General features: G+C 42.5%; 1 protein-coding gene across 3 annotated transcripts in view; it reads right to left on the bottom strand.

The window, feature by feature from the left end:
- Positions 1-2,960, bottom strand: part of LOC142498794 (putative methyltransferase DDB_G0268948) — a 142,123-nt gene extending 139,163 nt beyond the window's left edge. For 2 of the 3 annotated variants that reach the window (XM_075607253.1, XM_075607256.1), the window contains exon 1: positions 2,811-2,951. In XM_075607253.1, coding sequence (XP_075463368.1) covers positions 2,811-2,918 — 108 coding nt within the window. In that variant the 5' untranslated portion in view covers positions 2,919-2,951. Of the gene's footprint in view, positions 1-2,810 lie in introns of all 3 variants that reach the window. The other variant, XM_075607255.1, reaches the window with a different exon arrangement.
- Positions 2,961-16,478: the final 13,518 nt, after the last annotated feature.

Raw genomic sequence — 16,478 nt, 5'->3', positions numbered from 1 at the left:
TCTGGCTGTGAAAAAATCTAAATCCCCCCTTATCTCCTCATAAAGAGCTAAGATTGCTGCTGAACTCAAACGATAGCGACTTACAATCTCCTCCTCACTCATCCCATCTAACAGGGTTCTCTCCCTGTACAGACGCGGACGAGGCACAACTTGTCTCCTCTGTCTTCTCCTCTGATCTCCTGTCCCTCTACCTGTCCCTCGGCCTGTCCCTCTCCCTGTCCCTGTCGTATCCGCGTCACTGTCACTGTCCCTCGGTGTGTCCCTACCTTGCCCTATATCATTCTCTTGATCAGCAAGCATGTCATAGAAAAGAATGTTCCTGCGTCTCCTAAACATTCGCAACATTTTGAAATGAGTAGCTGTGAATGAGCAGGTAATGTGCGTCCTTTAAATAGGTATGTGATGATGTCAGGTGACATAGTAAAATGCAAGGTGTTACATTAACATAATAAAGTACTTCTGTGGCAAGCTGTGTGCACTTGTTGTTCTAAGTATTTGTTGTGTGTATTCTGCAGGGAATGATGATATTTGGCAATGATGTGACGTGAAGCTTTGTACAAAGATTGCTTGCAAATAAATAGTTGCATGTGCAATGCATGTAACACTTGTGAACGCAAGAGTCAGTCATGTAATGAGACAAAAAGGCTGAGATTGACGTGGGAAAAGTTTTGTGTAACATGTGTAATTATCCATGTTATTGTGACATGTTGGCAACAATGAATAGTCGTGTGCATATGCATGCATTTGTGTAAGGAGGATAGTTGGTATAGAATGAGTTTACAAGGTGTCCCAATGATGAATTACTGTACATGTGCGTATAAGTTAGGTTGAAGTGCTTGTAATGCAACGGTTACAATGTAAACATGCAATGTGATTGAGCGTCCAATAAGTGACGTCATGAAAATAGGGAGGACCCAAAAGTATATGTAAACATGAGAATACAGATGTACATGAACGTTTAAAGATGCGTGTCACATTACAAGCATTGTGTAATGTAAAGGAAGATGAATATACTGTGTATGTGTGACATGTGTGACATGTGTGACATCATGTAAATAATTGTCGCTGAGTTGAGTAAAATGTGTGATATGATGTGAGGTTCTCCTTTAAGAGTGTAGTATAGTATTTTCCCTTGCCACATCATCACATGATGAGTAATGTGACCCGCAAATGCTGAAAACATGTAAAAGTCGAATGTTATGCAAATAAGACACGTCAGCTGTGACACAATGCAGGGAATGCCCCCACACTGTAATGCAAATCCCCCTTGTATTGTGAGCAATGAAACGTAAACAGTACTATACTGTTATACGTCCCCGCTCCATTGACTTCCATTGATGTACAGAAGATTTTTTTTTTCTAAGTGCCGTTCCGGCAGCCTTAGCGATCGTTCTCCCGTCCAAAATGCCAACTTTAGTTGGCGGGAGAAATCGGCCATAACATCTCAATTTCGTAGTGCCGATCAGCCCCGATAAGCTGTTTTTTTTTGTTGAATCCAGCCGATTTAAAAAAGTGGCGATCAGTGTCGAAAACAGGCTTATCGGCAGGCGACTGGCCATAACCAAATTATCGGCTCCGAAACCTGGCGATATGAAGCACTTATCGGCGCTTACTGAATCTCAAACCCAATTTTGGCTATAACATGGCCATATTTCCCTTATCAACGCTTACTGCATGAGGCCCTAAGTTCCTAAGGATACGTCGTAACTGTACGAATCTGGATGACTTTAAAGCTCAGGCGAAAATAATGAGATCCAATTTTGCTGAACGTGGCTACAGCAATAGTTGTATAGAAAAGGCCTACCATAGGGCATTAACAACGAATAGGGATACCCTGCTAACCAACCAAAAGAAAGTAGATACACAAAGAGAGCTTAGATGCATTACGTCATTCAATGCACAGTGGAAAGATATAGTTGGTACACTTGAAAGACACTGGCATATCTTGTTGAACGACACAGATCTTAAAAAAGTGCTGAAAAAACACCCGAACAACACCTGGCGAAGGACGAAAAATCTAAAGAACACTTTAGTAAGCAACCATTTCTCAAGAACAACTAAAAAAAGTAAAACAACATGGCTGGGAAAAATACCAAAGGCTGCTATAAGTGCCATAGATGCAAAGCCTGTCCATCTGTGCAAAATAGCAGTGCTTTCAGCAATTCGGCGGATACCAAACAATTTGTACAAAAACAATTTATGAACTGTGGATCCAAGGGAATCATTTATTTGGCAACCTGCATTTGCGGTCTTAATATGTGGGGAAAACCTGAAGAGAGTTTAGAATTAGTGCTAGAACACCTTTGCACAATCCGGAATGCTATTGATACACCACTATCCCGCCATGTGAGAGAGAAACATGGAGGCGACACAGAAAGTATAATGTTCCAGGCAATAGATAGTATCCCTCAAACAATCAGAAGGGGGGACTGGGACAAAGCCCTGTTGCGCCTGGAGGCAAGATGGATAATACACCTTTAATACTTTTAGTCCCTCTGGGCTCCATGAGGGTTTTGTATATTCTGCCGTTCTTTAAGTCTAACCCCTGGAGTTTTAAGTGCTGCTTCCCGCTTGGATGTATGAGTATGTCTTTAACGTGAAGCGCTAAGAAGTTGCTATGGCAACGTGCTGTCGGTATAAAGGGGCAGGCACTAGCGCTGTGAGGTCACCCCAGGAAGAAGGCGTGGTTTGTAACCTTTGACTGTGTCCCTCTCTGCCAAAGATATATAATGAGCCCTACTCCATCCAAAGGAACAGAGAAAGAGCAGTGAATATAGCAATTAGAGAGCTCAAATCTGGTAACCACTCACCTTTGTTATCAAATAAGATAGCATCATTTGCACCATCTTTTCGGAAGCTGGGAGCATGTATTTCTGATAATGAGCAGAATATTCTGTGTCTGAGAATATTAGCGCCATCTAAAAGAGTTTCAAAGATTGGTAGATAAAATATAAAAGTGCATTCTGTTTCACAAAGCTTAAAATGTTCTTACTGTAATCTTATATAGCTCAGACAGTGATAGTGCACACTGAGCTATGTAAGCCACATCCGCAGAGCTAACAATCTAAGTTGATTATTGTATCAGTGTCACGTACACACTGGCTCACATATGAATAGGGTGTGAAAGCGATAACATAAACTGGCTGCCCAATTGTCTCTCGTCTCCCCACAGCGCAATAGGATGAGCATGCACATCCCAAAAAGTCTTAAACAGCACCCCACTTCCTTTCTAAGCCTCTTTTGAATCCCTTCTATTTTATCTAGTTCATGCTGCACATTGCTACTCTGATCTGCAATAAAAACACAACATTGTTCCTCAATTAGGACACATACCCCTCCTTTTGAAGCTAAAACATAGTCTAAAGCAATCCTGTTTTGTAAGGCCATAAGCCTAATCTGAACCTGTTCTTGGTTTAATGATGAAATTAAAAACTGCAAAATTAAGGCTACATCCTTCCTGTAAATTGTTATCTAACTAAACATACATTTTTACACAGGTTTCATTGGTTGGTGGAGACACTCGAAACAATTCTTGTTCCTAGTGTGATACACCCTTTAAAGAGGTTCCCTTAAAAAAATTGGAAAAATACAGAAATTATACACATAATACTACAAACCTTATTTTATTCAAGCAACCTTTCTTTGGATATGCAGTTGCTAGATAAAGGAAATGGCATCTATATCTATCATCATATACTTTCAGAATCATCACAACATTCTATTACTGAGAATTGAGGGGGTTTGGTATCTGTGGAAGCGAAATGCATGATCCTCACCCCTGCACGCATTGCATACATCATTCACTCAGAATATCAGAACAGACAATGTCTGCGATGGTCAACATGGCTGACTTATGATCCTTTCCTTGTGGCTGACACACGCCCCTGGGTGACCCCCTCCTTTCGGTGGAGGTGCAACACACTTCTGGATCAAAGTTTTGCTGCACATGACACATACATAGAGAGTGATGAGTACTGCCAAAACACATACAAGAGCTTTCACAAGCCACGCTTCCATGAAACCAATCCTCCCATCAAGGCTCAATTGTACATACACCTTAAATTTCTAACTTAACACACTCTAAAGAATAAAAATATTGAGTCTCTGAAAAAATGAAATGTTCTGATAAAACCGGGCCTTAGCCTGGTGTCTTATTTTGCTCGTTGGTTAACGGTTAGAGTTTTGACTCGGCAAGACGTTAACTTGCTGCGGCTGTGCTTTAGGTGACTTTGGTCTTTGGTGGCGCTGGAACGTTTGGTGGAACTGGAACGAGCTTTACGTGCTTCGGGTCCAGGAAAAGAACTCTGCCACTTTAATTGCTGTATTGGTGGCTACTTTAGGCCTTTTCACCTGGGATGAAGAGCATGCTTGCGCAGGAAATATGTGACTATTAACCCCATCTCGAGTAGGTGCACTTTCAACGTTGCCTAGAGAGACTCAAAATTTTTTTTTAGTTGCATACAACTTATTGTTTTATTACCAATAACATGGTCTTTAATTCGTTCCTTTGCACTGCTGATAGTCACAAGTCATCCCATATGTGTCTCATAGGGAGATAATTTATACCTAGGAATAAATTCTTGTATCAATGTGTTTACTCCTGTCTTAGCATCCGCATATAGACAGAGGTATTCCATATTAATGTTCCTAATTCGTTCCTCAAATTAAAACTAAGTAGCCAATGTGAACCTGACTTTGATACAATCTAAGTTCCTGAAACTTTGGGGCCTCATCCCTTGCCAAACCACTTGCTTCCATAATTAATTCTATCCTGTCTGCAGGCCATATCTCTAAGACCTGGGAAACTGCCAGAGTTTGTCCCAATCTTTAAAAGTGGGGACAAAAAAATACTGTCTCAAACTACAGGCCAATCTCTCTTCTCCCAATACTATCCACAGTCATGGAAAAAATATTCCCTCCCAATTAAGCAATTATTTTACCCATACAAATTTCCCTAGCCAATCCCTATCTGGCTTTTACCCCAACACTCCACTGTAACTATTCTGCTAAAAAATTTGAAATGCCTTGTATATAATGCATACCTTGTTCACTTATGTAACTGCTTTTGCCACTATGTATCCCCTGTATTTAACCCTATGCACAAGACACACCCACAAATGAGAGGTGACTCCCAAATTCCCCCCTTCCTGGTAAACCCATTCTAGATTACACAGCACTTTTGACAATAACCACTGCTTACGGACACCTTTTGGAAAAAATAAATGGTTAAAAGTTATAACATACATCACATATTCAGTTAATAGACAAATGATTTTGTATAAGACTTCACACTAATGTCTTGCTTTATATAATCTCTTTGCACAGTGCTGAGCACACAGTCAGCTTTATGATTCTAAAGACACTCTGCATATTCATCTGACTAAAGACAAATGATTTTCAAAGCTTGTTTCCGGGCAAAGAGCCATTTTGTTTCTGGGCGTTTCGCCAATTGACCCTGAACAGATAAGATAACGGCACACCACGGCTTCTTCCTGAAAATAATAATTGGATTGGAACTTTTGCTTAACGTTTAAATACGTGGAGCTTTATCCAGAGCCCTAAGAACTACATTTTTTATGGCCTCTCAAAAATTAACCCACGGGCTTTTATATAGCTGAGGTTTATATAGCTTCTTAACACACAAATAACTCCACACGCTCATGCTATTTCCCTCCACTCAGTTCTTTTTAATGCCTTCTGTTTGAACTTTCATAGTTTCACTGACTTCATTCACTACAAATTTATGTTATCCTGTTGCAATTCTGTCCTTTCTCACGCTACACACACCTATTTCTCTCCATTAATCAACACTCACAAGTCTAACCCACACAAACTCTTCCTTCATCTCACCTCAGGACTTTTGCTGACTATTTTAAGAAAGAGGATGAATCCATACACCAGAACACTCCCTCTGTTTCATCCTATCCTACTCCGCTTCCTGCTCTCTTCCTGCTCTCCTTGACTCTTTTTCCACTGTCTCAAAAGAGTGTCACCATCACTGTTGATCTCCTTTCTCCCTCTACTCTGCTACATTTCCATTCTCCTTCAAACATGTAATAGTTATACCATGACTCAAAAATAGTAAGCTTGACCCTACCTGTCTTTCTAACTACTGAACTTGTCTTGTATTCTCTTGCTTGCTCCATTTTCTCAACACCCATTCTCTCCTTAACCCTCTACAATCTGACTTCTGCACTGCTCCCTCCACGGAGACAATTCCCACTAAAATAACTGATGACCTATATGCTGCCCAAGACAGAGGTTATTACACTCTGCTCATATTACTCTCTGCAGCATTTGACTCTGTGGACCACACTCTTCTCTTTTCTCTGTACACACTCTCTCTAGGTGACCTAATAACATCTCTTGGGTTTAAATATCACCACTATGCTGACAACACCCTCATTTACTTTTCAACCCCTGACCTTACACCTGCCATACAAACCTAAGTTTCTGAATGTCTCTCTGTTATCTCATCCTGGAAGGCCCATTTTCGCTTTAAACTTAACATGGCAAAAACAGAGTTCCTCATACTTCCTCCCAAACCTGACCCTATTATCTCCTTCCACATTACTCTTGACTCTTCCATCCAGTAGCCTAAGCACGCTGCTTAGGGGTCACTCCCAACTCCTCTCTCATATTCTCCTCTTTCATTCAAAACATTTCTATAACTGTCGCTTTTCCCTCCACAATATCACAAAGATACACCTGTTCCTCTGTTGCTCAACTATTAAAAACTCTGATACAGACCCTCATTCTCTCCCATCTTGATAACTGTAATCCCCTGCTATCCCGCCTTCCTGACTTTCACCTGTCTTTCGTACTATCTATCCCAAACGCTGTTGCCAGAATCACTCTACTCTTTAAACTCTGATTCTGCGTTTCCCTTCCTGAAATTCCTCTCCTGGCTTCTAATCAAATCCTACTGTTTCTGTATGCTCTCCCTACCTACCAATTAGATTGTAAGCTCATCAGAGCAGGGACTTCTCTTTGCTCAACGGTTACTTTTATGTCTGGATCACTTATTTCATGACCTCTTACCTTTACGTTTGATACCTATATGATTACGACGTGCACCACTGCTGTGAAGCGCTGTGCATATTAATGGCGTTATTTACATAAAAGCATACAATACAATATATACTTCAAACAATGCTTATGAGTTTTTACCTGCATTTTTGAACACAAAATATTCCCAAACATTTCCTTATCCTATAGAAATAAAATTGAAATGTGTTTTTACTCGTTAAACACAATACAGAACACACACAATACAAAAAACTTCACTCATACACAGCCAAACAACATCACAAAAATAACAAACAAATAAAAGAAAAAAACATTTCTCCCCTATTACCCAACAATTTTACCCTTCAACTATATTAATAAAAGTTCCCTTCTCTTTCTTTATTCTCATAAATAACCTGAATTGAAAACTACTCTGATGCTCTGGAGCTTTTGAGTTAACTTTCTTATCTTGGCACATTCTTCGCGCTGGAGAAAAAAGTTGGGGCACGCTCTGTGCTGCTGCGATTCTGATTCTCTTTCTTTCAGACCTTTGACTTCACTGTGAGCAAATAATATTCATGTTTTCGTACGTACTTGCAAGTTTTTGGATGGTGATTTGTGCACACAGGTGATACTTAGCATGGTTTATCTTTCACACAGGTAATCATTCAGGAAAAATTAGGGTATTAGGGTATCAAATCCATCTAGCCACTCTGCATTAAGGGTGCAACAATTTTACTTGCCGGCACCGAAACTTGAGTTTATATCAGGAAATGATTTATAACCACTTATTGCATGTGGGGAAATGGAAGGAAAAGCTTATACGTTCACAACTGATTTCTGCGGCGTTCGCCAGCCGGTCACGCCATGCTTGACTTTAGCCACAAAAACCTCATAAAATCCAAAGATTTATACTACCACAGACACACAGGGATTACTGAAAGTTAGAAGGTTCCACTATGAGCCCTTGCGTTCGCATTCTTATGAATAAGAAAACCGGTGCGGCTGCTCATAGGTTCACGCTTCCTTCTATAGTAATTTATTGCAAACAAACTTTTTTCATTGGGGTGGCATGTTTTTCACTGGGACTTGCATGTGTATTCATTGGCCAACAAAACATATTTATATTGTCTCTTCTTGTTCTCTGTATCCATTCTTTATTATTTTTGTCTGCAGACACACAACACTGACTGACACTTGGGTGGGTGGGTGACTGATGAGTGAGTGGGTGACTATGACTGACTTTGGATTGGTGTCTGTATTCATTCACAGACACACACTCCCTCTCAGACACTCTCCCCCTCTCTCTCAGACACTCTCCTACGCTCTCTCAGACACTCTCTCCCTGACTCTCTCCCTCTCTCTCTGACTCTCTCCCACTCTCTCCCACTCTCCCGGACTCTCTCCTACTCTCCCTGACTCCCTCTCTATGACTCCCTCTCTCTCTCTGACTCCTTCTCTCTCTCTGACTCCCCCTCTCTCTCTTTGACTCCCTCTCTCTCTCTTTGACTCCCTCTCTCTCTCTCTTTGACTCTCTCTCTCTCTCTCTCTCTCTCTGACTCTCTCTCTCTCTGACTCTCTCTCTGACTCTTTCTCTCAACTCTCTGACTCTCTCTCTCAACTCTCTGACTCTCTCTCTCTCAACACTCTGACTCCCAGGCACACACACACGGGGGAAATCAGAACGGTGGGAATCGGAACAGGGGGGATCGGAACAGAATCGGAACGGGGCCCGGGACGCCAGTGCCCTCTGTCCCCCGTTGTTGGCGGCCCTGTTGCAATCACTTATAAATAGCTACAATTGTCCATGATACAAAGTGGGATAGAAACATTTACAATCCCTGAAGACACTATTACAATTGAATGTTTACAATAAATAGTAAAATTAAATGATAATAATAATAAAATTAATATAGTTTTATTGGCTACAAGAAAAGGATGGAGTGAAAGATGGATATACATACATCCCCTATATTACTAATAACCATACTCTGCCTAAAAGATAGGGCATAATGTAGTATAGCAGATTATTTTAGGCATTTATAATCAATTCTAGCCATATTGTGCATATATTCTCAATTTAAATATTAATTTCTAATTAGTTTAAGAGGTTATTTGTGCATACAATCCGGCGAACCAGCTGAAGCACAGTGGGGAAGGGGTGTTGTGTACTCTTCTCATCCACTACAGTAGCATTCAATGTTAGCTGTTTCTGAGACATTTGAGTACTATGACGAAATAATTTCTGATAATAGTTTGAGCTCCTTATGTGAAAGATAAGGTGGTGTGACTTTGTGTCACGTAGACCAAGCTTCTAGAAAGACATTTGTGATACCATATTCAGTCATAATACTGAAAACAGGAGGCTGTGTATGAGGTTTTACTCTATATATGAAAAACAGAATTGTCAGATTAGTTAGCTGAGGGAGCTGAGAGACAGCATAACATCAGAAAGGATTCTATGGATGGAGAGTGGAAGGAACAGCAGATGATGCAACCTCTTTGAAAAGCATATGTCATATTTAATGTGAATTACCATATACATGATACTGTATATGTATGTATTAACTTCAGACAAATAATCATTTATTTTGTGTGCTAAACCAGATGTGGAATTATTATATGCAGCTGTGAAAATGTATTGAAGATGATTTAACACTACTGCTCTGCTGGACTCAGCAGCTACACATATGTTGCCCAGGTATAGCTGTCAGACAGAGTATCAACCCTGCTACAGGGGGATTGGTTTATTTTTACTTGAGCCCTAATTACGACTGTTAAAGCAGCAGTCCAAGCTGCATTTTTTTGTCAATTTGAATTTTTTTAACCTTTAATATGTACATCAATACAATCTACACAATGATAAGTAATTAGCTACGTTGCTGATTGATCCGTTCTCCTGTGATCAATCGGCGAAGATTCGTCTCGGGGTTCACTAAATGGCTTCAGTGCAACAGAAGAAGACCAAAGATGCAAAGTTCTGTGGGGAAGATCATGTGACGAGGCAGTTACTAGATACAATTGGTGCACTGCAAGAGAGAAGACTCAAAAGGATTGTGCCAGAGCCTGTTCCAGAAGAGAATGGGGGTGTGACTTTGTAAATGGTTTCTATAGAAAAAATGCTTCTTACATTATAATACATTAAAAAGTCAATCATAGTTTTTTTTTTTTAAATGCTACAAGTATTTTCTCATAGTACAGAACTGATTTATTTAAAAAACAACACACACGTAGGATAATGCTTGGTCTCAGTACAGAACTGATTTATTTAAAAAACAACACACACTTAGGATAATGCTTTAAAGGCAGGTTAAGAGCAGATTTGGTGCCACGCCTTTGCAAAGGGCATGCTGTTTCTAGTCTGGTGTAAAAGCTGTATTCATTTCATTATTTAGCCCCAGGGTCTTGTCAAAGTTCAGTGGCAGCAGTTAGTGGAATTGTCCAGTCCACGTTTTTTTGTTGTTTACACCAAGTTCTGTGTGCTCTGAAAAGTCACAGGGTTGAGTATTTGCATATCCTGATGGCAGGGGTGGAGGCGTGGGGCTCCTGCTCTCCTCTCTCTGCCGTTACAGAACCCTTCCTATTCCCCCCTCTCTTGCTTTTCCCTCCTTTGAGGTTCACACAGTCCAGATCTTCTTGCCTCTCCCACTCCACATGGCGGTCATCTATCACCCACCTACCTCCACTCATCCCCCCTCTGCATTTCTCTCTCACTTTGAATCTTGGCTCTCTTTCTTTCTCTCCTCAGACTCCCCTGTTCCTCTCCTTGGGGAATTCAACTGCCACATTGATGACCCCTCTCTTCCTTGGGCCTCCCGCTTTCTCTCTCTAACCTCTTCTTTTGGCCTGCAACAGTGGACTGCAGCCAGCACCCACAAGGATGGCCACTACCTAGACCTGGTTTTCACTAAAAACTTTTCTCTCACCGATTTCTCAATTTCTCATTTTCCTCTCTCTGACCATCACCTCATCTCATTTTCTCTATCACGCTTCTTCCCCTCTCCATCTCGCCCTCGTTTTTGCAGAAACCTGCGCTCTATTAACCTACCAGCTTTTGATTCCACTTTACGCTCCTCCCTCTCCTCTCTCAGTTCTACTTCAGACCCTGACAACCTGGTCAGGAACCGCAACTCTGCCTTATCCTCCTCTCTTAATCTACATGCCCCGCTTTCTCCCTGCCGTCCTCGCCTTTCTCACACCAGACCCTGGCTAAATTCCAACACACGCATGCTGCATTCCTCCACTCACTCCTCTGAACGCCTTTGGAGGAAATCTCATACGTTCGCAGACTTCCTTCACTACAAATTTATGCTGTCCTGTTTCATTTCTGCCCTCTCAGGATAAACAAACCTACTTTTCATCACTAATCAACACGCACAAGTCTAACCCACGTCGACTCTTTTCTGTCTTTGACTCTCTACTCAGACCATTGTCGGCTGCCTCCTCTTCTTCCTCCATCTTACCTCAGGACTTTGCTGACTTTTTTAAGGAAAAGGTGGAATCCATACGTCAGAACATCCCATCTGTTGCCTCCTTCCATCCCACACCGCATCCTAACTCTCCTCCTGCCTTTCTGGACTCTTTTTCTGCTATCTCGGAGGAGGATGTGTCACTGCTGATCTCCTCTTCTCCCTCTACCACCTGCCTCTTGATCCCATTCCTTCCCATCTCCTAAAACCTCTTGCTCCTTCTATAATCCCTATGCTCACACAGATCTTTAACTCTTCCCTCTACTCTGGTACTTTTCCATCCTCCTTCAAGCATGCAACCGTGATACCATTGCTCAAAAACAGCAAGCTTGACCTTACCTGTCCTTCTAACTATCGACCTGTCTCCCTCCTGCCTTTTGCCTCCAAACTTCTTGAACATCTTGTATTCTCTCGATTGCTTTCTCAACACCTATTCTCTTCTAGACCCTCTACAATCTGGCTTCCGCACTGCTCACTCTACTGAAACAGCCCTCACTAAAACAACCGACGACCTCCATGCTGCCAAAGACAGAGGTCATTACACTCTGCTCATATTACTCGACCTCTCTGCAGCATTTGACACCGTGGATCACCCTCTTCTCCTCCACATTCTCCATACTCTTGGTATTCGGAACAAAGCTCTATCCTGGTTCTCCTCTTACCTCTCCTATCGTACTTTCAGTGTCTCTTTTGCTAACACCTCCTCCTCCTCTATCGATCTCTCTGTGGGTGTACACCAGGGCTCTGTCCTGGGACCCCTTCTCTTCTCTCTTTACACACTCTCTCTAGGTGACCTAATCACATCTTTTGGGTTTAAATATCACCTCTATGCTGACGAGACACAAATTTACCTTTCAACCCCTGACCTTACACCTGCTATACAGACCAAAGTTTCTGAATGTCTCTCTGGAATATCATCCTGGATGGCCATCCGCCGACTGAAACTTAACATGGCAAAAACAGAGCTCCTTATTCTTCCTCCCAAACCTGGCCCTACTACCTCATTACTGTTGGAAATACGATCATTCACCCAGTAGCCCAAGCACGCTGCCTAGGGGTCACACTCGATTCCTCTCTCACATTCTCCTCTCACATTCAAAACGTTTCGCTTTTTCCTCCGCAATATCACAAAGATACGCCCTTTCCTCTGTTACTCGTCTGCCAAAACTCTGACTCAGGCCCTCATTCTCTCCCGTCTCGATTACTGCAACCTCCTGCTGTCCGGCCTCCCTGCCTCTCACCTGTCTCCCCTACAATCTATACTAAACGCTGCTGCCAGAATCACTCTACTCTTTCCTAAATCTGTCTCCGTGTCTCCCCTCCTGAAATCCCTCTCCTGGCTTCCGATCAAATCCCGCATCTCACACTCAATTCTCCTCCTCACTTTTAAAGCTTTACACTTCTCTGCCCCTCCTTACATCTCAGCCCTAATTTCTCGCTATGCACCATCCCGACTCTTGCGGTCTTCTCAAGGATGTCTTCTTTCTACCCCCTCTGTATCTAAAGCCCTCTCCCGCCTTAAACCTTTCTCGTTGACTGTCCCACGCCTCTGGAATGCCCTTCCCCTCACTACCCGACTAGCACCCTCTCTATCCACCTTTAAGACCCACATTAAGACACATTTGCTTAAAGAAGCATATGAATAGCACTGTGGATAATCCTGGACACATGATACAGACCCCTGCAGACGCACTTACTAGAATTCCCTCCTACTCTCTCTGTACGTTCTCCCTACCTACCAATTAGATTGTAAGCGCCTCGGAGCAGAGACTCCTCTTCCTTAATGTTACTCTTATGTGTGAAGCACGTATTCCCATGACCTATTATTTATATTATTTGTTATTTATATGATTACAACATTTATTACTACTGTGAAGCGCTATGTATATTTATGGCGCTATATAAATAAAGACATACAATACAATACAATTTCCGCAGTGGGAGGACAGCGTAGCAGGTGCTGAAACATGTTTTTGATAGAATTGTTGGGTTTCCCATTGGGATAAGTATTATATTGCTATATTGCCACCCTGAGAGCAGAAAGAAAGAGAAGACAAATAAAATAGAGATGTATTCATAAATATAGTCTAGAGATAGATAGATAGAGAGCAAGATAGCGAAAATAATAAGTAAGATAAATAGATAGACTAAGTAAACAGGTAGATAGTTGCTAATTGGAGAATTGGTAAGTAGCTCAGAACCTGAAAGCAGGGGCCAGGCACCTCTAAAGAACTTTTTAACAAAACAGAACCAGATGAGGTAAGACCTGCCTCTATAACAGAATGTATCAGTAACGCTACAGTATAAAGCCAAATACAATTTTTTTAAATGGCTGCTTAACAGGATCGCTGCACTATGGTGAGGCGCCACAACCTACCTAAGTGCTTAATGACATCACCAAAGTGCAGGTCTCCTCAAAAATAGAGATACAAAGTAGAGATCTACTCACAAGTTCATAATTAAATTCTCCTTTAATGTGACAGCCAAGAACAGTGGAAAGACAAAGTTTCAGGTCCCATATGGTGTTTTTTTTCTAATACTATTGTGAAATTGCACACTCATTCTCTGTAGTGAATCCTAAAATGGCTGCATAACAGTATAGCTGCACTAAGCTGAGACCCCATAACTTAAATGCTAAATTACACCACCATCCACCAGATTTGATCACAAAGCAATATAAAAAATAGCAGGATCATTGAGAGTGGATCACCATAACAACAACAGCTTTGGAACTGTGAGAACTTCACTTGCTAAATGCTGTGATTATTTGTAATCTTCCTATCCTCCAATATCTGGGAAGTCTCTCCTCCTGCATCTCACTGTGCCCTCCCTATTGCCTTTTCTGATTTTTGTTTCCTCACTCCTTTGTGAACGTTTCTGTTCTCTCCAACTTTCCCACTCCGTCCAATCAACATTTCTTTATCTCTCCTCCCCTCCACCTATGCATGTGCCCATACACTGCACCATTATTTCTACACCTCTCTCCCAACAACTTCTTTACCCCTCAATAAAAAGCACCCACACACAGCCTCTATTCACACCCTCTATCTACTCCTTCCTGCTGCTGGGGATCTCCCCAAAGCCTGAACCCAGACATACACACCTGCTCTCACCCTCACCTCCATGCCATCTCATCCCCTGTAAATGGTGTTAACCTTCTGATTTAATACTGACTAAATTAAAACTCACCCCACAAATCAAGCATCCCATTAGCATCATGCTATTGTCCCACACCCACAGTCACTCCTACCACCCATTGTGGCCAAGCACTGCCATCTACAGCACTTATTGCCTCGCCCACTGTCTTTGTAAGTCTCCCATCATACCACTTAGATTGTAAGCTCTTTGGGGCAGGGATTTCCTTTCCTATTGTCTGATTTTGCTGCGCTTATTGTATTATTATAATTCCCTGTACTGTATTCTTTGTGAAGCGCTGAGTACACTTTTGGCGCTGTATAAAGTCATACAATACAATACACCATAAACAATTTAATACTAATGTAATAAGCCCCGGATGCTGCTGGGAACTGTAGTTCCCTTGAAACCTATTCCCCTGGTGGCCACCGCTCCAAGGGGCACTCTGTGCATCCTCACATCGCCTTTATCGCCGCCGCTGCCTCCAGCCGCATTGCAAGGCTGTGGCCACATTAAGATGGTGGTGCTCCGCTGACCCGCGCCACTGCAGAGTCTCGGCGAGCGGATCACCAGCACGTCCGACACCACACTCCCTGATGTCTGGCGACACCCGCACCAGCCGCAGCCTCCAACACGACAGCGGAGGTTAGTAGGGAACCAGGGGGGGGGGGGACCGAGGCCCAAGGGGAAAGCCCAGAGGGGACCTGGGTGATACTCTCCCCATGGTGAAAAGAACAACGTCTCCGCTTGGGAACGTGGAACACAACAATACAGAAAGTTATATAATAAAAATACAATAAACTATGTACAACTTAACACAATATGACTCTATATGAGGTTGTTCATTTCCGTAAACATAACTATAACGGATTTCACTTTGCTACAAGCCTGCTGCTGAGCCTCATAATGAAGTGTCCCAATTGAATCGTAGGTCATCCTATTTGGAGGATGTCTAATTCTTTGGCTCTGTCGGAGCGGCTCTTCCGCAGCTCCCTCTGGTGAGTAATAAACAAAGTCCTGAAGTTCAGCCTCTTCCATTGAGGGTATAAATGTCTCTGAATAGTCTCTCTGGGGCACGAAATATGAGCTTCTAGGATCCAGAGGTTGACTCTGAGTCAGCCTGGTAGGCGATGGTTGTCAGGACCCTCTACACGTAGCTTCTCCGGGAGGTGCTTCTTGACTTTGAGGTCCTCTTTGAGGTCCTTCCTCACTGAGGATGGCATTGCCGAAACGCGTCTGATGTGTTTTGGGCACTCACAGCCACCATAGTTGTCTGAGAGCAGAGCTAATTCCTCACACAATTCTCACGCAGCTGTTGGAGCCTGGTCACGTCCGCTCGTGCACGTCTGGAGCAGGAGAGGAGACGCAGCCTGCTGGAAGTAGAGAGGCTGGTGAAACACCCCCCCCCCCCCTGCAAGGAAATCAACAGAGGACAAGTGAAGGAAGATCTGCCTAACAAAGACAACAGGAGCTGGCAAGCTATGCAGCAATGCACTGCTGTATAGCACGATTTGGAACAAGTGTTAAGAGACACACCTATCATCTGGATCAAGTTAACCTGTGGATACTTTCTCCAAAGTGGACTTACTTTGCAGGACATTTTCATTTGGACATTTGTTTATGTAAGTGCACTTTTCACAGAGGTTGGATATATTTTGCACTGTATATAGGATAGTTGTGTGTTTTATAGGTTTAAACAAATAGGGGACTATGCACTAAGCTCCGTGCTTTTGCGTCTGTTTGAAATAAAAAATCACGTCCGATACAAAGTGAAGCCGGAGACGCGATTCACTAAGGCCTTGAGGCCATTTTCTCTCAGACGGGCCAAAAACTGGCTTATCGTACGTGCAAGCTTTTTCCCCCTGC

The sequence above is a fragment of the Ascaphus truei genome, chromosome 7, assembly GCF_040206685.1.
Source record: "Ascaphus truei isolate aAscTru1 chromosome 7, aAscTru1.hap1, whole genome shotgun sequence".
NCBI classification, from domain to species: Eukaryota; Metazoa; Chordata; class Amphibia; order Anura; family Ascaphidae; genus Ascaphus; species Ascaphus truei.
This window is presented reverse-complemented; position numbering and strand designations above follow the sequence as displayed.